At 40.2% G+C, this 22,675-nt stretch overlaps 2 protein-coding genes across 7 annotated transcripts in view; both read right to left on the bottom strand.

Annotated features, from left to right (window-relative positions):
• On the bottom strand, positions 1 to 2,689 carry Syx7 (syntaxin 7). Its single transcript, XM_076313473.1, has 5 exons — positions 1,834 to 2,689; positions 1,703 to 1,772; positions 1,468 to 1,642; positions 1,181 to 1,393; positions 1 to 1,101 (listed from the first exon to the last, which is right to left on the bottom strand). The coding sequence occupies exons 1-5, from the start codon at positions 1,940 to 1,942 to the stop codon at positions 853 to 855; spliced, it is 816 nt and encodes a 271-aa protein (XP_076169588.1). The 5' UTR covers positions 1,943 to 2,689; the 3' UTR covers positions 1 to 852.
• Positions 2,690 to 2,931: 242 nt separating this feature from the next.
• Positions 2,932 to 22,675, bottom strand: part of Acxd (Adenylyl cyclase X D) — a 36,969-nt gene continuing 17,225 nt past the window's right edge. For 5 of the 6 annotated variants that reach the window (XM_076313466.1, XM_076313467.1, XM_076313468.1 and 2 more), the window contains 19 exons: positions 17,754 to 17,888; positions 15,559 to 15,779; positions 14,769 to 14,925; positions 12,227 to 12,376; positions 12,049 to 12,170; positions 10,705 to 10,952; positions 9,558 to 9,910; positions 9,113 to 9,396; positions 7,941 to 8,117; positions 7,670 to 7,850; positions 7,502 to 7,585; positions 7,324 to 7,422; positions 7,061 to 7,204; positions 6,861 to 6,956; positions 6,646 to 6,769; positions 6,347 to 6,556; positions 6,093 to 6,276; positions 5,891 to 6,026; positions 2,932 to 5,238 (listed from right to left, as the gene is read on the bottom strand). In XM_076313466.1, the coding sequence (XP_076169581.1) occupies positions 5,074 to 5,238; positions 5,891 to 6,026; positions 6,093 to 6,276; positions 6,347 to 6,556; positions 6,646 to 6,769; positions 6,861 to 6,956; positions 7,061 to 7,204; positions 7,324 to 7,422; positions 7,502 to 7,585; positions 7,670 to 7,850; positions 7,941 to 8,117; positions 9,113 to 9,396; positions 9,558 to 9,910; positions 10,705 to 10,952; positions 12,049 to 12,170; positions 12,227 to 12,376; positions 14,769 to 14,925; positions 15,559 to 15,779; positions 17,754 to 17,888 (3,270 nt within the window). In that variant the 3' untranslated portion in view covers positions 2,932 to 5,073. Of the gene's footprint in view, positions 5,239 to 5,890; positions 6,027 to 6,092; positions 6,277 to 6,346; positions 6,570 to 6,645; positions 6,770 to 6,860; positions 6,957 to 7,060; positions 7,205 to 7,323; positions 7,423 to 7,501; positions 7,586 to 7,669; positions 7,851 to 7,940; positions 8,118 to 9,112; positions 9,397 to 9,557; positions 9,911 to 10,704; positions 10,953 to 12,048; positions 12,171 to 12,226; positions 12,377 to 14,768; positions 14,926 to 15,558; positions 15,780 to 17,753; positions 17,889 to 22,675 lie in introns of those variants that run through there. The other variant, XM_076313471.1, reaches the window with a different exon arrangement.

Raw genomic sequence — 22,675 nt, 5'->3', positions numbered from 1 at the left:
AGATATTTAATAATAAACATTATTTAAAAGTATAATACAAAATAAAAATTAACTTTTCTTTAGATAAATTAATAAATATGTAGATTGAATATTAGTCATACAATAGTCATTTTGTTTAAATTTGGTATAATGTAATTTGTATTATATATAGTTTATTACATTTTGATTAAAATAAATCAACATTTTTAAATATAATACATTAACTTACACAGATCTTCCATTCATATTCTTTGTTGTTTCAGATATCCTTATTAATTGTTCATCCCGGTAATATCAATAAAACTTTGTAGGACGTTCAAAAAACGTGTTTACATACTATACAATGATTATATCAACATATCCATTCATACTAATTCATACATTTCACATGAAATTTGCAGTTCAAAGTGCACACCGGTATTACTTAAAATGAACCTTCATACATACTCTGAGTATATTTCATAAAATCATATGGAATATTAACCATGACTATACCATTGATAGACCTATGTGTATGTGTATATACTTTTATACGTGTGTTTATGCACTAATATTATGCAATGAGTAATGAAACGTACAAATGGACAGGGCAGTCTGAGACTTGCCATTGTACACCTTACATGCAAAATAGATCTTGCACCATTTATTATCACAATTACAAGAATGTTATCAGTAAGATACGGAACGATGCAAGTTTCTTTGCGTTCATTCTCTTTGATACTATTATGCGTCTCAGATACTCATAAAGCAACTGTAATTAAATTAAGGGCTTCTTCAAAATACACCAACTTATGGTACCTTGCAATTAAGATGCAGCTACACCATTAACGTTACACTACTCGCATGAGTGTATCATTAGCGATATGAACAGATTTAAGAGCTCTTCCAAACTATGATCCCAATTAATATAGACAGTATAACAGCTCCGATAAGAACGAGTATACATTTTTTCTTGCGTAGTTTGTTTTTATAGATACTTGCTTGCCTTACTTGCGCAGTACCTTCACTGACAGATACTTCTGTCCTTTCAACAGAAGCTTCTATGGAATCAATGACTTCTGCTTGATCATACACAATAGCACCAAGATCTTTGAAGATTTGATTAATATCACTGATATTTCTCTATAAGAATGATTTATATAAGATACTTTACTGATATGCATAAAAATTAGTAATAATGTTTTGAAGTAAACAAATTTACCTCCAATTGTCTTATGCTTGCTTCTTGTTCTTCCAACATTCGCAAATTTTGTTCTTCTTTCATCTGTTGTTGTTGTGTTTGTTTTTGAGTTCTGCTATCTTGTAATTCTATCAATGTCTCTTGTTTCTTTTCTCCAAATGGTGCAATACCTGCATTAGCTTTGGCTCTCCTAACCATTTCCTTCTCTTTGGAAGCTGCATGCCTTTGCACTGCCTAAAATAATGTATAGATAAATTTATTTAAACAGATGTACATTATTATATAAATAAAAGTATTTTACTGCATACTTGAAAAGAGTTTAATGCATTTGTAAATTCATCTTGAAGACGTTCTCTTTGCATTTTACGTTGCCTTTGTTCTCCAGGGCTCGTTGAACCTGAATTGTTAGCTAATATGGCTAAGTCTTGAAGATGTACACTTGTATCTTTTGCCAGCTGCTGCGTATAATGTTGTATTTGATGTCTAAAATATTTATTATATAAAGTAACTGTTTATATCAAATATTTGTACATTAATACTTACAGCTGATTTCGAAGTTCTTGAGAATCTGTAGAACTCCCCAGTTGGTTGACCATTTTTTGCATGGAAGATACTGTCGAATATAACTCAAAATGTTTAATATACTCTAACATGATCAGAATTTAAGTACTTACCATTTTGAGATATTTTCAAAATTGACGTGCCTATTGTTTGAGACAGTCTACCAAAATCTTGTTCCCTTGCGGGACCACCATTGTGGTACGATGAAAACCCAATATCCATATTGATTTGTGTTCTAGTTAGGCTAGATTGTAACTATTAAAATACTCTGTACTATACAAAAGAGACAGTAACCCCTTTATAGAGGTTATTTATTCACTAGTTAACACATTGAGATATTCATTCGTAATAAAAGTCACTTCCGTAATTTTCTAGCAATTTTTTGACACGTCGAACTGAAAGATAACACGACTCGCAATAGAAATTGGAATTTGCTAGATTTTACGTTTTCGATGCGTGAAATCCAGAATTTGAGTGCAGTGAAATGGTAAGAACGTAGAATTCGATGACAATTCAAATGTCAATGACGGCAAAAAATATTATCTACTCCGTTATCCCACTTCTGTTAATGGAATCACCAGTGGGACGATCGGTTTGCAAGATGACTCATACAGTTACCGTCGTAAAATGATTTCTCCTGTAAAAGGCTATATGCATCGATCCTTATGTTGCTCTTTGAAATGAACCAAGTTCACTATGTGAAGCTCTAAAAGTTCGCGTAAATCGATAAAGTGTTAGGTCTTGAATGAATATAGCCGTCACCGTTCGTCACGGCTTACACGTAATTATACGCGAGCAGCCACATCGAGATAAATAAACTGTTCTTCGGAGCGAAAAACGAGGCCACTACGCATGTGAAACCTTCTTCACTGCCATTTGCCGAGAAGTTAGGAAACAATTCTAATTCGCGTAGAGAAATGTGATCTTGTATGTAGTACACGCATGCACACGATTATTGAATGACACGTAACGTTGAAAAAGTTTCTTTTGCTATGCGTCTTAATTCTTTTCCATTTCGCTAAAAATATCTTTAATTACTAGTGTTGCTATGTAGTAGGATTCCTTATCTCGCGATCTCGTTCCGTTAAATTGAAGAAAATGTTGAAAGTATTTTTAAATTATGTTGATGTTATCTTTTAATGCAATGAATCATTTCTTCTAAGAAATTATACCATTGTAAGAAACAAAGGAAGTGGAAAAAGTAAACTACGTGCTATAAGGTTTTTTATTTGGCTCTGTAAACATTTTATCGGACAATGCGTTACAACGCTTTTCCATGTTGACAAATTGTATTTGTATCTCGTGCGGGTGGTAATAAATACTTTATTCAAATTATTAAATAATTACATTGGTCATTATTTCTAATATTTAAAAAATGTATGTACAAAAGTATTTACATGGAAAGAAACGAACGCTGGTCACGTCAATAATATACTTCATAGAAAAATAAAGTCGTAGTTGTTTATTACGATCAGGATGAGGAGCTCAGTTTACCAAACGTGTGATTTATAAATTAAAATACAAGAAACAAGAAAACGATGTAGTTTGGTAAATTGTTTAATAAAAAAATTGGCGTGTCATTCTTGAAGAACGTATCGTAAAATGAAAATACATAATGATTTTTGGCATGGATTGTGTTATTTTTCCAAGTGCATTGGTATCACGCAGGAATAATTAATTCAATTTATTGATTAAATACGAATCTCTCTCTCTCTCTCTTTCTCTCTCTTTCTTTCTCACCATTAGAAATTCGCGGGCTGACATATACAACGTCTTACTTTTTTGTTTAAACGAAATTGAAAAAATTTGAATCACGATTGTGACGAATATTTAACTTTACAAAGCAGAAATCTTTGTGTCATTAAAATAAAAAGTCCACTCTGCTTCTGTAATTAAAAATACAAAAAATGATACAGAAAATATATTAACGCTATAGAAAAGATATTGAATGGAATTATAATATTCTAGATGAACGTATTTCAATGAAAATTTTTGTTTCACGTTAATGAAGGGAAGCTTAATGTCATCTAGATGTTTACAAGGCTGAGTTTTGACATTTACGAGCACCTTCGGTCACAATGATTTTGTGACTTTATAACGAACGTTAACCGAAACGTCCGAACGTATGGATAAATTTACAAAACGTTCGTCACTTATCGTGACCCTGGAAGAATCTACATCAATAAATATCTCGAACTATCTACCTTTTTTGTTTACCAGACACGGTATATCGTACATTTAACATACAGTTGAAAAACGTCATTATTATTTGCATGCATCGACACAAATAAAGTATATCTGTTTTGATTATCTCTCGAATCACTATGTATCGAATTGTCGTTTGCAGAAAATTATCCTCGTAAGTCTAAGGAGGAAAAATCAATCGGTTCGTTGAACCGAAACTCGAAACCAGACCATTTACTTGCCGATTAAGTTATCACAGTGGAACTGCCCGAATGCACAAAGCGTTGGGGCTGGATATTCAAAATATGTATTCAAATACTCGAAATTCAAACCGTATACTTGAAATGTCGGCCGAACACTCTAATATCGAGGCACTCATAATCCGAGTACTGCTAAGTTCCAGCCGAGTTATCGTTTCTCTTGAGTATTCGGACAGTTCTGCTGTTATCGACGAATCCTTCCTCCTTAAGTCACGTATCTGAAATTACTTCCGCCGCCTATGCAAGTGTTTTTCTTTTTATCACCGATTATTAGATCGTACTTTCAACTGGGTTGTGCATCGTTCAGGACAGCGTTTCCCAAAGCGTAACCATTTAAAAACTTGTTTGTTTATGTACAATATAAACGTTCTAAAATAGATAAAACAAATGATATCCAATAACGATAATATCGACCGTCCGCGTAGACAAAACCATCACACCTCCATGAAAACTGACAACTTTACTGATTGGAAAACGTTGGTGCAGGTTTATCTTCGTTGCACAGCGTTTGCGTATAAAGCTGTTCCTTACATTACGTACTGGTCGTATAAAATCGTTCTCAGTTTCTTCGTAAAAAGACGCTATTTAAAATTCCTTTCTCCGATTCGCATCACCATTTGCATTATCACTTCGGCCGTGTGATCAAGCTTGCAGACATACAGTTGCAAACCCGATCACGGCTTGAATAAGTTCTGAGGTATTCCGCGCGCAGAATTACAGTCTACGAAACTGCATTTTCTGTCAGTTCTTTGGTCTTTCGGATTTTTCTTTGGTTTCTTCCTTCTGTTTCACCCTCTCTGCGTTCACCAAGATACCCAACGTTTCACTTTTCACACGGTCCTGCGATCAATGTGGTCACCCAATGACCGAGGTAGATTCATCCGTACAAAAATCGGTTTAGCGCTTCGATCACAGTCTGGTCACTTCGATGGAATCCGTTCGCTGAAGCTGCCGTTTCTCGTTGATACCCACGAAATACGTTGTCACGAAACCCTTCGGTTTCACGTACGTGGATCCTCGAAGGTGACATTTGACACCCTGCTGTTCGAGGACGGCGGCGGTTTCTTCCGTGACCTGCGTAAATATTATCTCGTTAGAGCAAAACAATGCGCAGACAGTATACGGGATGGTGTCCACACCCCTTGAAAAGAAAAAGCTCGTAGAACTTTCTTGGTTTCGAAGATACGAAAAAGTGTCGAGAATTTGTTTCTCAAGGTCAACAATTTCAGCGTTTCACCGGGAAGATGTATTTTCATCTTCTTCACCGTGCGGTTCAGTATGACCTTGGATTAAAAATAAACAACAGAGGTTAGGTTATTGAGTTACTCAGTACTTAACGCATTTTTGTATATTGAAGACTAAGAAAGTTGCTCAGGTGTTCTGTAAAGATATCCATAGGGTAAAGAAAATGGAAAGAGAGAATGATGAGAGTTTCCAGTTTTTGAATAAAGATTAAAAATGTATTGAACAGAAGAAGAGTTCTGTAGAGAGGAATCTTGAGTGGATGTCCTGCAGACGTGTGCAAACTTGGATAAGAAAGTGAAGAGATTGAGGAACTAAGTAAGGAAAGTTACGAAGTAAGGGAGACATGTAGGAAGAAGAAGTTAATTAGAAATATCTGTAAACAAAGCTCGTACAACACGTTAGATGTACAAATAATTGTATAATGGAAGATATAAGCAATTATGTACTACCACTACTAACAAAAATGACACGTCAGTCGAACCTGTATCTTTCCCGGGACACCAGTTGTATCCATTCTTGACGCCATGTTTACAGCGTCCCCCCAAATATCGTACAACGGCTTCTGAGCACCCACTACACCCGCCGTTACCTCTCCGTGAGATATTCCAATTCTCAATCTACAAAAATCCTTCACCTTTATTTATTGCGTATACCACACAGTTTCGTGTACGACAAATGCGTACCTGTACGGCTTTTTCGACTTGTAGAACGATCTCGCGTTTAATTTATCTAGGATTTCCATCATTTCAGCCGCGAATTGAGCCATCACTTTAACCACGTTGTCGTCGAAGTTCTTCTCGTCCTCTGAGTCGCGCATCGAGTCGCGTCGACTGGCTTCTAATCCGCAAGCTGCCATATACGTGGTGCCTAAAAAAAAAAAATCCCAACATCAACACCGTTCCGTTTTTATAATATTTTTCTCGGTTTTATCGTTTACCAGCGATCTTGATCTTCTCGATTCGGCAAACGAAATGCGACTCGAACAACAGTTTGTCGAATTTGCAAATGATCTCGTTCAGATCTGCCAGAATATTGCTCTCGTCGATGCACAGATCCATCAACGAAGCGAACATGACGGCTACGTTGTTATGAGCCTCGTGATAGGGCTCGTTCTCCTCGGTTCTGTTCATGTTCAAGTAGAACTCCGCTGCGGAAACGGACTTGAATGATATATGTATAATTATGTCGGAAATGAACAGATCTCGACGTTCGAGGAATGTTCAAAGATCAACGTACCAACATGCTCCGGCAGTATGTTGCGAAGCAGAAGCTTATTGGCGTTTCTCGTGTGGAATGCTTCGTCCTGTTTCTTCGTCAACTGACGTTTCCATAGATAATCCAATCTGCTCAAATACTCTGCCTGGATAAAATTGTCACGCGGGTTAATATACACGCGCACGATCGCCGTATCGTCGTCGTGACGACGGTGTTCTAATTTTGGGAAAGCTCACCTGACGATCAATGAGATGCAAAAAAAATGTAAGGAAAACTACGCTTAAAATGTGCGCCAGTCTCGGTTCTAAGTGTGGATTCCACATGTCACCCGACTGTGGAGAACAAAGTAGCAAATAAAGAAGGCGACGGCCAAATACGGACTAACGTACAATAATTAACAAACAAAGAGTGTGGTCTACGGGCGACGTAGAATTACCTGAAATAAATTCGAACGATGTATCCAAACATTCCCCGAATAAAATCCCACTACCGTGATGCCTATAACTAGCTTTAGGACGTAATGAACCCTCAGAAACAAAAAGCTCGTTAGGATTGCCAAGGAACATGTTTGCGTCATTTGCTAAAAAATAAAGAAACAATCATTTTTACGGTATTGAAGAAACCTTGTCCTATATAGTATGCGAAGATTCGGCTAGAAGGGATGTCTAGGTCATACGAGTACCTACTAAACAATCTTACCCAGGGTGTAGCTATACAGTCGAGATTGGACGCGCCAGGCTCAGCTATGCTGGACGTTACGTTGTTGCTCGCGAGCTCGTCCACGTTTTTGCACTCAAACTGAAATTACGATATTAATGTTCAATAAAACGTTCCGTAGATACGAAACAATATTTTGTACCGTGTGGCGTTCACTTACGATCATATCGAACATGGCACACGCTGCTAACATTATCGTTATTACCAGATAGAGAATCGTCCTTAGATGTGCGCTCCAAACAACCTGAAAGGCAACGTGTTGTGATCAATAGACGATACCATACGAGAAATTGATTCAATAAAGAAAGATACGGTCAGGTGTACCGACCTTCACGCTACTCTGATACAGAAAGCACAACAACTTGTTACGTGGATGTGGTACTTGTCCTTCGTACTCGTCGTGAGGGTCCTTGTACCGGTTCCAGACAAAGTGCATCCAGGTTATTGGCAGCAAAACGATCAAGAACAACAGAGCCACCGCATAAATGATCGCCGTACTTGTGTGCCATCTGAAAGTTAATTGATCTTCGTATAGCTTCTGCGCTACCGTAATTTGAATCGTGTTACTGGAACCAGACGTTCGTACGAAGTGAACATACTCGGAAAAAGAAAGCGTAGGTACCAAGTAAATGAGTCCCATAAAAATCAGAACGAAAGCCGCGGAGCTGATGTAAAATTTGAAAAATGGGTCGGGCTCCTTGAGAAACGGTATCTCCCAGTTCCATTCTTGAAACGTTAACAACAACGGGTTTATGTGCTCCCATTTAAACCACTGCCTGAAACGAAACACCAACGTGATATTTAGCGTACAGTCATGTATCGTTTGTTACAACTAGGGTTGCCATCTTTTCAACTTCCAATGGAAAACTATGAATCCCATTCTCGAATTTTTTCAACGTTGTTTTAAAAATGATAAAATACTATAGTACAGATGTTAATTGATTTATTATCTAGCTTTGCAACCAGTGATCTTCAGATTTTCTAACACGAGAAGGTGGCAACCATAGCTGGGCAGCTCACAAGTATTTGCCTGTCCCGTAGAAGAAATAAAAATGATTGACAAGTAACTATGATATGTACAATATCAATTTCGTCAAATGTTTAACAAGAAGGCTTAAATATGTATAGCTACACTTTTAATATACATAGTTATACCAAATAATTTGAAACAATCACACAGAAATTGACAAGGGAATCGGTCAGATACTTGTGAGCATAAATCTAATTTCTAATCACTACAATCGAATCGAAATTAACCGGTCGTTCAAGGTCACCTGGGACAACTTTCATTCTTACAACATAGAGACGTTTGTTCGCTTCAATTTTCGCACGGTTCAATGTTCAATCACCCATAGTGATATAATAGGTTGTTCAATAATTTTTATCATTCGATAAGAAACGGAGCTATTAGGTTCGTCGTTTTATTTTTCTAAAAATGGTACTACTGTTCAATGAACATGTGTGAAGTTTCGTGTAGATCTGTCGACTTATTTACAGTACAGTCGTTCAAAGTTGAAGCGTCATAGTATTTTTTTACGATGGAAAAACTTATCGAACAACCTAGTATTTCTTTTTATTATTCATCGAGTATCGTTTATCTTTCGTTAAAAACTTTTAGCCGGCTCTTTCCTCGTTCTACGGACAAAGAGAGTTCTACAGAACTGTAGACAGCGTAATCCGGAGGTTCATGGTGGGGATAATCCACCCGGGTGACCTTGCGCGGTCTACTGATCTTAACCCGACTACATAAGCTTGGATCGTGGACGCTTACTCCCACTTGGTGAGAGGCATTTGCTTAATGGCGTCCTTCATGTCCTTGTCCGCGGTTTTTAGCATCAGATGGTAATCCTTGAGGCAGGCATCCATGAAGTGAGTGCGCCGTCTGTAGGTCCCTGTGAGCACGTCAACGTGATTGTTCACAGTGGCGGTCAGCCGTCTACTGTGCCTGGAGCTGGACGTGACGCTTGTGGACCTGACGTTGTAGAATCTCACGTAGTGTCTGTTGGACACCGGCGGGGATTCCGGGGGCATGAGCGTCAAGGTGTTCTCGCTGTTCTGCAACAAGGTTCGCCTGTCAACGATGCGAAACGCTCAACGGAAGTTCGTTCGTACGGTCGATAATACAGATCAGTGGCGTAGGAACACCCAAGCAGGTTCAACGTGAACCGATTTTTACGCGGGCTCGTCGGCTTCCTACGCCACTGGGAAATACGCACCTGCGTCGTAGTGCTGTCCACAGGGATCGACGGTGTGATTAGGTAGCTACGGATGTCGTACTTGTTCAGGATCTCGTCGTTCAACGATTCCACTGGCACGCAATCGTACTCGGTCGCGTCCACTAGGTCCAACGTTTGTTGGGTAACGTGTACCTTGCCCGGTTTACCGGTCTGCTCCATTTTGTTCGCTATAACGACGTCGCGCGACCATACGTCGAACTGCAGCTTGTTGGTGCCCAGGATACCCGAGATTATGTTACCCGAATGAACGCCGATACGCATGTTGACGTCCACACCGCTCTCGCGGCGCACTCTCTCCCTCACATCTTTGATGATCTTTATCATGTCGAGTCCTGCAATAGTGAGCATCGAGACGATCAGTTTTACCATTTGCGACTTCGTTGCAAACTTATCGACTAGCCGTACACTGCTATTCCCTCCGCGTGGAAACCATCTTTCACGTGATTGCTTCCGTTCGGTGAAGTCGAAAGGATTGCGATCATACGTTGTCATTCACGGAATCGGTAACTTTCTTGTTGATTTCCTTCCATGGATCTCCTCTCGTTAGAGAGGAGCTTCGTTGCTCGCTAACGGAGAACTTGAACCAATCGCGATGAAGTGTTCTTTCCGCACGGAATCCGTTCTCGTTAATTTGGAAACTTACTCATCGATCATCCGCGTCATTTCTTCCTGTCTCGTATATCATTGTACAAGGAGAATCCTTTCGTTGCCCTCTAACCGTGACGAAACCATCAGAATCCTTTCGTAAAGTGTTCATCAACGTTCTTTCCACACAGATTCCCTTTTTTCGCTGGTTTGGAAACCTTCTGGTTGATCGATCGCGTCATTTCTTCCTGTCGTTTCTTATCGTTGTACAAGATGAATCCCTCCTAGCTCGCTAACAACCACGATGAAACCGTTTTATCCACATGGAATTCATTTTCCTGGCAGAAAGAACGTCATTAGTTAACCACGAACTCGGAAACTTTATCATTGATTTTTTCTCTGTCGTTATCTCTTCTGGTGTATCGCCAGAGTAACAGAGAATTGTTTCGAGTTAATGGGTGAACTTGAAACCGACGAAACGTTATCCCTCGCGAGAAGAACGTCAGTGTACGGCTAGCTATTGGCAACGTCGCGTATGTACCGAGATCTACGCAGCTCTTCGCGTGTTGGGAATTCGGTGTCGGCACCCCGCTTACGCAGTAATAGCAATCGCCCAGGAACTTTATGCGCAGCACGTTGTGCCTCTCGGACGCCTCGTCGAAACTCCCGAACAGATCGTTCAACGTTTCCACCAGCTTCCGCACGGGCAGAGCCACGGTCAGGCCGGAGAAATTCACCACGTCGGCGTACAAGATGCTCACGTTGTTGTGCGTCTCGACGTACAGGTCCCTGGAAACGAAACGGTCGTAGAATTACGATTTCGGATTTTTATTATTCGAATTTTTATAATTAAAGAATGTAATTAAAGATTCGGAGAGCCCGGACTCTCTGCAGAGGAAGATAGATTGATAGATTGATAGATTGATAGATAGATAGATAGATAGATAGATAGATAGATAGATAGATAGATAGATAGATAGATAGATAGATAGATAGATAGATAGATAGATAGATAGATAGATAGATAGATAGATAGATAGATAGATAGATAGATAGATAGATAGATAGATAGATAGATAGATAGATAGATAGATAGATAGATAGATAGATAGATAGATAGATAGATAGATAGATAGATAGATAGATAGATAGATAGATAGATAGATAGATAGATAGATAGATAGATAGATAGATAGATAGATAGATAGATAGATAGATAGATAGATAGACAGATAGATAGATAGACAGATAGATAGATAGATAGATAGATAGATAGATAGATAGATAGATAGATAGATAGATAGATAGATAGATAGAGAGATAGAGAGAGAGAGAAATTGATTCGAGGTACACTTGACCAAATTGAAACAAATTTTAAAGGAAATGTACTGTGCACGACTGAGAAGACGTTCCGCGGAAAGAATGCGGCTCCCATTGGTTGGAGTGCAAGGGACACACCTCGTGTCGTAGCGTATTATTGGCCAATGAGGTCACACGTACCAATTGGATCGAGTGACGAAGAAAGTAGTATTAAGAGCGAGCGAGTTAGTGCGAAGTGTATCTCATCGGACTTCTTGCAAGTCGTGAACAGTAGGTACACAAGCGATTCGAAGTTTCTACCAGTGGTTCAAGTAACTGGTATTTTTCTTTCAAAAGAGAACTCATCTATACGACAATTCGTCGTTAACCAAGAATTAATGTAAACGTTAGATTTTAATATAAATTAAAATTACTACACCGAACATTCGAGGAACTGTTGTATTTCGAAAGTGTAATTTCCAAATTTCGTTCCCCTCGAATTCAAATCGAGGTGAATACGATCTAATAGAAATTTCAAATTTTTTTCAATGTTAGAACAAAATTCGATTATTGTAGAGAAACGTACCCATGGGTTCCTCCTTTAAGCGGTGGTTTCTTGTGCTCCTCGATAAACTTGAAAATGTCTCGAAAGTTTTTCTTGATCTTCGCGGCTATATGTTGCGGAAGTATACTCCGCGTGAGTTGTTCCTGAAGATAATTACAGTTCGATTATTCTATCCAAAGTTACGAATAAAGAGTAATACCTCTTGATCTTTCTCGTACGTCAGCTTCAGTGTCGATTCCACGCACTTCCGGCGATCGAGGAAGGATCGTCTGATGAAAACCTCGTTCATGAATCTGAAGTACAATCCTAGCCCGTTCACGCAGACGAAATATATCGTGTCCGTGAGAATCTGTGAAATCGGAGAATAGAGAGAGGTGTTCGATTGGACCGTGTTACGCTGCTCGAGACAATTAGAGGATCAAGTTTATCGACAATTCGGGGGAACGAATCGTGTAAGTAGTATTTGCGAGCGCGAGTCAAGGGCACACATACCAAGAGCGAGCGAGCGAGCGAGCGAGCGAGCGAGCGAGCGAGAGAGAGAGAGAGAGAGAGAGAGAGAGAGAGAGAGAGAGAGAGAGAGAGAGAGAGAGAGAGAGAGCAACAGCCAGTGAGACTCGCATTACATACGCACGGTTATCGAAATAAAAATTGTATTATCGATTATTGATTATTTATTTTTCCAGTGTATTCGTCGATGGATCGACGATGTTCTCTGAGTACAAATACGAACTTATTCGAAAATATACGTTATCTGTTGAATTTTAAACAATTAATTTGATCACACAATAAAATAAGGGCATGTTTGGACTCATTTTCATCGTGAAAGACTCGCCAATCTATCGACGGTATTGTCGTTACGTTTCGTAAACTCTACAAATTTGTACTTTCGTCGTTAACGAAAATTTCTCCCGCGTAAATAATTTGGGACTTTTGACTTAACGCACCGTGCATTGAAGAACTGTACCGAAGTGACTTAAAACAAACCGGAATGTCGAACGTGCGCTGGTAAAGAAAACTAACACTGGACCAAAGGAAACCACCATCTCCCAACTTGAAAACAGATGATTTCTTGACCTACGTTTATTCAGCCATTTTCGTTTGCTTTTATTGGTAGCCGCGTGCTCTTAAACTCTGGTAATAACTTTTTACCACGGTTTGTATATTTGAATGAACATCGTTCGATCGTAACGATCTATAAAAAATAATCGCAGTATAATCTCTACCGACGAATGTTAATTTCTATACGTTCGTTCGATAAAATTCTGATCGAACGTTACGAAAAACGTTTCCACGATTATAATTACACGTACACCGGATGGCTCTTAATTGAATCTTCGGTATAATTGACTCGTAGCTCGAAACGAGGAACGAAATTAGAGTGGTCTCTCGATTATCCGATCACGTAATTGTAAAACAAAAAGCTCGTTTCAACTTACAAATCGGGAGTTGCGGCCTTTTAGATTACGTCGTTAGTACGGTACGCGAGCAATACTTTAAAATATTAATAAATTTTATCATCGTTGTTTCTCTATTCACGTTTCTACACGAAATGTAACTCGTTGAATATTCGTGAGATTTGTTATTTAAATGTACGTTAAATAAGGCGTGTATCATATCCTAAACATGGTACGTATTATGGTGATGTATGTATTTATACGTACCTACAAGTTGTCCTAAGCAAAATAGATTCTTCGATTAACCAATCGATTTTTTGTGCCTGTTAGATCGAATAATCGAGGGATCGCTGTATTTCGGAAGTGGAATTTCAAAATTTCGTTCCTCTGGAATTCAAATCGAGGTAAACACGATCTTTTCACATTTTTATCGACAAAAATCGACTACATCGAAATTCTCCTCGTTAGCACCAATACCGATCGTGGGCATACGTATGTATAGTACGTAAGGTAAGTACAGTGGCTCACGAAAGTATTCGTACATTCCATCCCAAAGAAATCCTTCTAACCTATAAGTCCGATTTTAATGAAAGTTCGCACACATCTAAAGTATGCCGGGTCGCGTATGACCCAATTTTTCCGTTGACGGAAAATATTCTCGAGGCGATGAAATCAGGCCCCGAAAATTCAACGTCTTCAAATTCTTTTAATACAATTTTTTCTGGGCCTTATACAACTTCGTAACGCGGCGAGATAGAGAAAAAATGATCAGTCTTTAGTGCTCTATCGCTCTATAGTGAAAAAACTAAAATTATATTAAAAAAGAGAAAAAATTTTCGTCGAATCAGGCCCCGAAAATTCAACATTTTCAAATTCTTTTAATACAATTTTTTCTGGGCCTTATACAACTTCGTAACGCGACGAGATAAAGCAACAGTTGTCAGTCTCTGGTGCTCTATCGCTCCATCGTGAAGAAATAAAAATTATATTAAAAAAAATTTTGAACTTTCCGGGCCCGATTTCGTCCCCCTCGAGAACATTTTTTATCGACGAAAAAATCGCGCGCGACTCAGTGTACTCCAAACGCTCGCAAATTTTCATCGAAATCGGATTTATAGGTTAGGTGAATTTTCATCGAACGGCGCGTACGTGAATACTTTCGTCGGCCACTGTCTGTATATTGTCCGTCAAAATATTGGCCGCCAAAATCGGCGATAAACTTGTTTGAATAGGCGATCCTCTAATTACTTTAAACAGCGTATTATCGTTCCCGTGTAAGCGTGTTTGCTCGGTCAATTGTCAACGTGACCGCCTAACAAGCGGACCCCGATTGTCGCTGTCGTTTACCTTGGTAGTGTAATCGGTCGTGTTTCTATAAGTGATTAACGAGAGAGTGGCCAGGTAGCATATGGTCGCCGTGATCCCGAGTACGAAAGCGTGCAGATTTTCTGTGAGAGGCAGGAAGACGTAACAGACCAGCAGCGCGTGCGTTGCGTACGCAGGTCTAAAAAAGAAACGCAGTAACACGTACAAATGTATGTAACACGTAAGTGCAACGCGGGAAGTTCACGGTTACGCCGCTAAAGGTGGAACAGGCTTGCAATTAACCGAATGAGATCTAATAATAAAAATTACACGTCACGGACGCGGGACGGGGGGGGGGTTCAACGGTGGCTACGTTCGATGTTCCAGCTTCGTTTCCAGGTTGTTTAAGGAGCGAGGAACAACAAGAGCGTTAACGTCAACATCCCGCCCCGAGCTGATTTATCGCGCGCGTCTCTCGTCCGAACAACGGTGAGATAACGATTTACGATTCACATCGTCTTATCTGCCCCCGCGGGCGTACACGCGGGACAGGAAACCACCGGCGAGATGGTTCGTAGTAAACGGGAAATCGCGTTCGAGGAAGTATCTCGCGGGAGTTGTTGCAAAATAATGAGCCATAATTCGAGATTAATATCGACGGAGGCACGGTCGTGTCCGATCTTTCGTAACCGACCGTTTCGAGGAAGAGACGAAGCCACGGGACCGAAATCGGGCGGCAGGTAGGGCGTGGATGTTAAAGAAAACCGAGGTCGTCGACGATAATTAAATGGCAGCCTTGGGACGACCCAACGGGACAGTTTCGGTCGGTTACCTTATCGGTGGTATATCCTCCGTGTACGTGAGGGTGTAGTACAACGGGACGGCCAGGTCACCGATCACCAGCAGCACCACGATCAGGCAGGACAACATCACGGGCATGTAGTTGTTCTTCGCGATGATCTTCGACCGGAAGGAGAGCGCGATCACCGGACAGAGCAACGCGCTACCCACACTGTGGACGACCACGTCCGGCACGCAATTCTCGATGCTGACCTAGGTGAAAAAATCGCATCTGAAGTGGCTATTTTTGACAAATTAAAATTATCAGTCGTTGAGGAAATCGAGGGGAAAGCATTCTCGATATTGTTAGGGAGAGAATTAGCGAAAAACGAATATATTTTTGTTCGTTTCTTCGCGCGAATGGTATCGTCGGATCGGCGAGACTCTCCCGATTAAAACGAATACGAACACGGCCATGCTCCAATCACTTTCAAGTACACAAAATTAATATTTTTTCGAATTTTTTCAAGAACGAACATATTTGTGTTCATTTCTTCGCGCGAATGGTATCGTCGGACCGGCGAGACTCTCCCGATTAAAACGAGTACAAACACGGCCATGTACCGAGCATTTTCAAGTACACAAAATTAATATTTTTGAAAATTTTTTCGAATTTCGAGAAATCGAAGTAGTCACAAAGTAGTCGTGTTTGGGCTCGTTTTCATCGGGAGAATGTCACCGATCCGTTGGTAACATTCTCGCGACGATATACCGCGAAAATTTTTTTTTTATCAATCGATGAAATTTCAGTTTTTTTTCTTATACGCGTAAACAGCGGTTGGACGAGTCCGCTCTGTTCAAACCGGGGCGATGTTACCGTGTAAGGTCGGTGCTGTATTCGAGGGTTGGTAATTTTTTCGGTTCACCAAGTACGTTTTGCTGATTGCAGGGAGACCCGCGGCACTCCTTGCCAATAAGAGATTATCGATTTAAGGAAAATTGGACATCGTGACGCGCAGGAATGTAATGAAGCGTCGTAGCCAGATGGTTGTGTAACATCTGCAGGTTGTCGTTGTTTACGGGATAAAAGCGCCCGCGAAAATGAGAAACGCGATGTCTTGCGGAGGGGGGGGGGGGGATCTCCCTGTGGCAACAATGTTCTCTCAAGGAAAAACAGCGCTTCGGTGTTAATAGAGCAATATATTAACGCACTCGCTAAGAAGAACGCGGTACTTCATCTTTTTTTTTTTTTTTTTCTTTACCATTTAACGTTGCCTACGGGCAACGATACAGGTATATCGTTTCGCAAAGACCGCTGGTAAATTACAACGTTCGTGAAAAATGGAACGAGACTGGACATGTTGATACCAAAAATTGGGACAACTTCTCTAAACGAATATCAAAAAAAAAAAAAAAAAATTGACTCGATCCTTCTCTTCGTTCTGGATGTGTAAAAGTATCGAGACACCCGTAACGTAATTCTTCCACGGGATATTTTACATTTCCTCTAAAACCGAGCGTTTCACAGTGTAGCTGTTATTTATATTTGCAAATAAAGAAAAAAAAAAAGACCAGCCCGTTGTCGTTAGATTCTTCTTACGTTCATCAATTTGTAAAACGATATATTTTCCCTTTCGGTTCCCTTGGATGCGAACGTCCAAGTGTTGTTCGAATGTAAAATTGTCGCACGTAATCAGTGTACACGCATGGTGTTTAAATTATGTGCACGAGTTCCGTGCCATTCGCACAAAGCCTAATCGGATGGATAAACCTCATCTTTGAGAATTTACAACCGATGTGAACTATTAGAGCTGGTTTTCTAAACAACGGTCGAACGTTGTCACATGTTTGCGACGTGCGCGTAACGTCGTTTAAAAGTTATTCAATATTTGGAGTCGGACAACAGTGGAACTCCGCGGTTAGTTTATCCTTATACTATAAATACCACGTGTTATCTTCGTTATTATCATCGCACGATGGATACTTGTATTCTAATAATAAGATTATTTGAAAACGTCTCTTCCGTTAAAATCGGATTCCCTTCGATAATACGGAAGATAGGAACGTACGTCTCGACGATAAGTATAATTTTTCAATATCGTCGCGATTGTGTAAGATGCGCGTTCGTTTCGCGTGATCGGAAATCAACGAAGATATTCACACGTGAGGCTGTATACTTTCTACGGGGTTTGCTGGTACCGACGAAATTGCATCGAGATTGCACCCGTTGCATTTCGTTTCGCTCACCATTGTCACCAAGATCAAACAATACGTGGTCCCGAGTATCAGTTGCAGTAGAACGAAGAGCGACAGATAACCGTACTGGACCCTCCTTTGGTACATCGTGAACAGCTTCTCTAGGCTCTTGTATTTGAACTGTTTCTGAAAGTGAAAGCTCACGTGAGATTATGTATTCGACGTGTGACCGATGTTTGAACTTTCTAGCAATGTTAACAACGATAATTCCAACGACACGTTCGATATCGGAGACACTCCGAGCGGTTGAAATTTGTGAAAAAAGAAACAAAGGGAACGGAATGAAATAACGATGGGAAAGAGAAAAGTGAATAAAATAGTACGTCCCGACGACACGTTCGATATCGAAGGAACTTCGAAATTTGTGAAAATAGAGACGAGAGGAACGGAATGAAATAATGATGGGAAAGAAAAAAGTGAATAAAATAGTACGTCCCGACGACACGTTCGATATCGAAGGAACTTCGAAATTTGTGAAAAAAGAAACAAAAAGGTACAAATGAAATAATGATAAGAAAGAAAAAAGAGAATAAAGAAATATAATATGTCCCGACGACACGTTCGATATCGAAGAAGCTTCGAGTGGTTGAAATTTGTGAAAAAAAGGAACAAATAAAATAAAGATAAGAAAGAAAGAAAAGAGAGAATAAAGAAATACAATGTGTCCCGAAAACACGTTCGATATCGAGGAAACTTCGAAATTTGTGGAAAAAGAAACAGAAGGAACGAATAAAATAAAAATACCAAAGAAATAAAAAAAGAGAATAAAAAATATATGTCCCGACGATACGTTCCGTATCGAGGAAACTTCGAGCGGTCGAGATTTGCGGGAAAAGCAAAAAAAGAAACAGAATAAAGTTAAGAAAGAAAATAAAGAACGGTGTACGTCTCGATGATGCGTCAATTCTCGATCCGATCGCGAGAAATTTCGAATCGTCGAAATTTTGGGGGGGAGCAGAAATGAAAAAAAAAAAAAAACGAAAAATAGAATATTCGGTACCGAAAAAAATCGTCCACGAATCGGAGCCATCGTTTCGCGATTAATATCGTATGCCAAGAGTAACGCGATGAACATTTTGTAATACGTTCTTGCCACTTTCACTCCCGAGATCATTTAAATTTAACGCATGATGTAGCAGGTGTACCCCCCCGCTTCGTTAACGTACGAACGAAATCACGGCTGGACAAACTCTGGTTAATAACAGACGCGAAATCACCAGACAACGCGACGGCCAATATGCGAGTTGAATTCGGAATGGAAAACGGATTTTTAAACTCGCGCGCTCGCGCGCGGAAATGGCGTTGCGCATATTTGCAAACTGAATCATCAAGTGGGCGCAAGTGCTCCATCACTGTCGATCGTTCGCCTAAAATAATACCTGCCCGTGTACTTATGATCGACCTGATAAAGGAGAAAACACACACACAGGGTGTACACGTGTGTATATATATATATATATATATATATATATATATATATACACACACAGCCGCAATTTAAACCGTGGCGATTATTGATTTAGGGAAAGCTTGGTTCTGCATCGTCCGAACCCGGTGAATGGAAATCGTAAAAAATAAATCAGGTCTCGCGTTCCCCGGCATTCTTTGCTCTCTAACGTGGACAACTATCCTTGAGAATCGAGCGAATTTCGTTGGTGTTCTCGATCGGTGGATTTTTCAGAGCGCGAGATAAAAAACGGCCCTCCTTTGAGAGAGAGTACAAAAGTTTATTTCTTTTCTTTTTCGTAGGTGATACAAAATTTACAAATAATTACGTACAAAATTTATTTCGTTTTAAGAGAAGAATTAACCAATAAGAAATTGTACATTACGAACAGTCGTGGAGAAAAGTTTTTTCTTTTTATCAAACGCAAGAATTTATAAATAATTAAAAATCTCGAAATCAATGCAATCTTTTTTGTTTTCAAGATAAGAAGCGACAAATAAATGATCAGAATTTATAAATAGTCACATAGAAAAGCTCCTTTTGGCAAATGATTAGAATTTACGTACAACTACGCGCGAAAGTTCCTTCGCAAATAAAAATTTACAAACAATTTACATTACACGTGAAAGCTCTTTTCGATAAACGATAAGAATTTACAAATAATTGCCTAAAAATGTTCTTCCATTGAAAGATAGAAATTTGCGAACAATCGCGCGTCAAATTTCTTCTCGGGAGGGGATTAGAATTTTTTAAAAATTTTATACAAAAGTTCTTCCTTCTTGAAATTTCATACATTGTATCGTGAAATACTATATTTAACGTTTGACTGGAAGAAGGTCACATGCGAGCGAAACACACTATTACGAACGACTGTTTCATTATTACTCCAGAAGACCGTTCCTTCTTACTGTCGTCGAGCATGCTACGGTATTCCCTGTACAAGGGCCGCGGGAGTTCCCTGCGTAAGGTTCGCGCGGTATCCCCACCACTTCTCGGAACTGCTGACTCGGAGCCACACGACCGTTCGGAAGTCTCGGGTTACTAACAACGACTCAGCGAAGCGGAAAACCAAATATTTCGTATTCTTTCTCTATATCCTTATAAAAATCGTCTAAACGTGTTCACGAGATTCTTGCGACGAGAATCACTCCAAACGCGAACACATTCGACCGTTTCTAATCAAACGGGGAATATACAATTAACGAAGAGTGTATATGCAAATATATCCCACTCGTTGCTTCCTACTCGTTCTCACGGTCGTGTTTTTGCTCGTTTGTGTATTCAACTCTCTTTCGATACGTGAATACACCTCCACGAACGTAAAACGGATAAAAGAGATCGAATTTCAGCCGTCTCCCTGTCCAAGGGTCGCGACCCGGACCGGACTCGGTGACACTTAGACAGGGTATCGATGTAATTGGTTTCAGAGCGTCGTTCGCGCTTGTTTACCTCCGTGGATCCGGTTTCTTCTTTCGTTTCCACGTACAAGGAACTCGTTCGTGAGCAGTCTCGATCGTGGAAAATCGGATCTTCGAGCGATAACAAGGACACGGTGATATTCCGGACGTACCGGGCAATGTTGGTTAAGGACGTCGAACACTAAGGAGAAATCCTTCGCGCATTTCCTACGCGGTGTCCGTTACGGGATGTGCAATTTCGTTGCAGAGAAACAGAAAAGAAATGAAAAATAATAGACGGAAGACGTCGCGTGACATCCGTCTCGGGATCAAGACGGAGAGACATCGGTGAGTTTCACTCTCGAAGGAGAGCACTAAAAAAAAAAAAAAGGAACGTCACGAGGATCTCTCGTGGTCGAACCAACCGCAGTCACTTGACACATCTGTCAATTCGCACCTACCGTTTCCTCGGTGGTGATCGACGCGTGTGTATTGACGAGCCGACTGGAAACGGTTGTTTCTTCGGGAGTGGTTCACCTAATCGCCCAATTGGGAGTCCACTGTTTCGTTAACGACGTCAGAAGAGAGCCTTATCGAACACGGAGGAACGAACACGATCGAAGGGTTCGATCTCGAATTCTATCGATCTCTACGAGACCGAGAAACTCGTCGATCGACGTTTAAACAGACGATAAAGATATCGATTAACTTTTGAATGATAAATTCTTCTAATTTTCCGCCATTCGTGTTCTTTTTTCTTCGCACAACCCGACGAACGGTAATTCTGAAGTACAGTTCGTCACAATTGACAGCTGTGATTGACAGAAGAAATTGTAATCGATGTTATTGTTTACCGACAAAGAGTACCAATCGGGATACCGAGATTGATTTTTCCTTTGAGCTCGGTTAACGAAGTGAAACGGATAACGATAACTGTTCAGATAATAACGTTGAAGGAGAACATCGAGTTTTTCATAATTTCTTTTTTATTTTTTTTTTTTGGACTCTTCCTCGGTTATGTCAAACAGTCTAATCGTAGAAATCGATTAGAAAATCTTTCTTCGAGCTGTACAGGTCGGTTTGATGGTTACGATGTTAGGTTATATTATATTTGCGTTTCGTATCTACTGTTTCCTTGGGTCTGTGTAATCTAAAACCATCCCTCTGAATGGAAGCGATCTATCGAGGCACGAGGAGAACCTCGCGTGTCCTATCTTCCGTGACATCGATTCACAGTACAGTGTCTAAAAACAGAAGTTAAGACGACTGTTCCTCGATGTGTACCACGACACAGGACGTCACTTGCACCTGGATCGTGAGGGTTCATCCAGTTGCACAGAAGACGTTAGAACACCTCTCGTGTCCTATTTTCCATGACTTCGACTCACAGTACAGTGACTAAAAACAGAAGTTGAGACGACTGTTCCTCGATGTGTACCACGACACAGGACGTCACTTGCACCTGGATCGTGAAAGTTCATCCAGTTGCACAGAAGACGTTAGAACACCTCGCGTGTCCTATTTTCCATGACTTCGACTCACAGTGCAGTGACTAAAAACAGAAGTTAAGACGACTGTTCCTCGATGTGTACCACGACACAGGACGTCACTTGCACCTGGATCGTGAGAGTTCATCCAGTTGCACAGAAGACGTTAGAACACCTCTCGTGTCCTATTTTCCATGACTTCGACTCACAGTACAGTGACTAAAAACAGAAATTAAGACGACTGTTCCTCGATGTGTACCACGACACAGGACGTCACTTGCACCTGGATCGTGAGAGTTCATCCAGTTGCACAAAAGACGTTGTGAGTCGAAAAAACGAATCTCGAGTGCAGTGTGGCCTACGTATGTCCTCGATCGTATCAAAGAGCATAATTCTGTTGGAGAGTACAGTCATAATCGGTGCAAATACGTATGCCATAAGCATTAATCCTACTACGAAAATCGATGTTTCGATGATAACCACAGAAACGGTTCTCGAGTGTCGTGTTTCCTGTATCCACGATTATATCGAACAGTGCAAACAACCAATTCGAAATTATGGTTGCCTGGAATAGTACAGGCT

Source organism: Ptiloglossa arizonensis, chromosome 6 (assembly GCF_051014685.1).
Source record: "Ptiloglossa arizonensis isolate GNS036 chromosome 6, iyPtiAriz1_principal, whole genome shotgun sequence".
NCBI classification, from domain to species: Eukaryota; Metazoa; Arthropoda; class Insecta; order Hymenoptera; family Colletidae; genus Ptiloglossa; species Ptiloglossa arizonensis.
Note: the sequence above shows the minus strand (reverse complement) of the source record. Positions and strands in the feature narration are given on the sequence as shown.

Coding starts and splice junctions, on each gene's coding strand:
- Syx7 (XM_076313473.1), bottom strand. CDS start 1,942: ATGGATATTGGGTTTTCATCGTACCACAATGGTGGTCCCGCAAGGGAA. Junction 1,643..1,702: donor CAAGAACTTCGAAATCAGCT/GTAAGTATTAAT, acceptor TAAATATTTTAG/ACATCAAATACAACATTATA. Junction 1,394..1,467: donor ATGCATTAAACTCTTTTCAA/GTATGCAGTAAA, acceptor ACATTATTTTAG/GCAGTGCAAAGGCATGCAGC.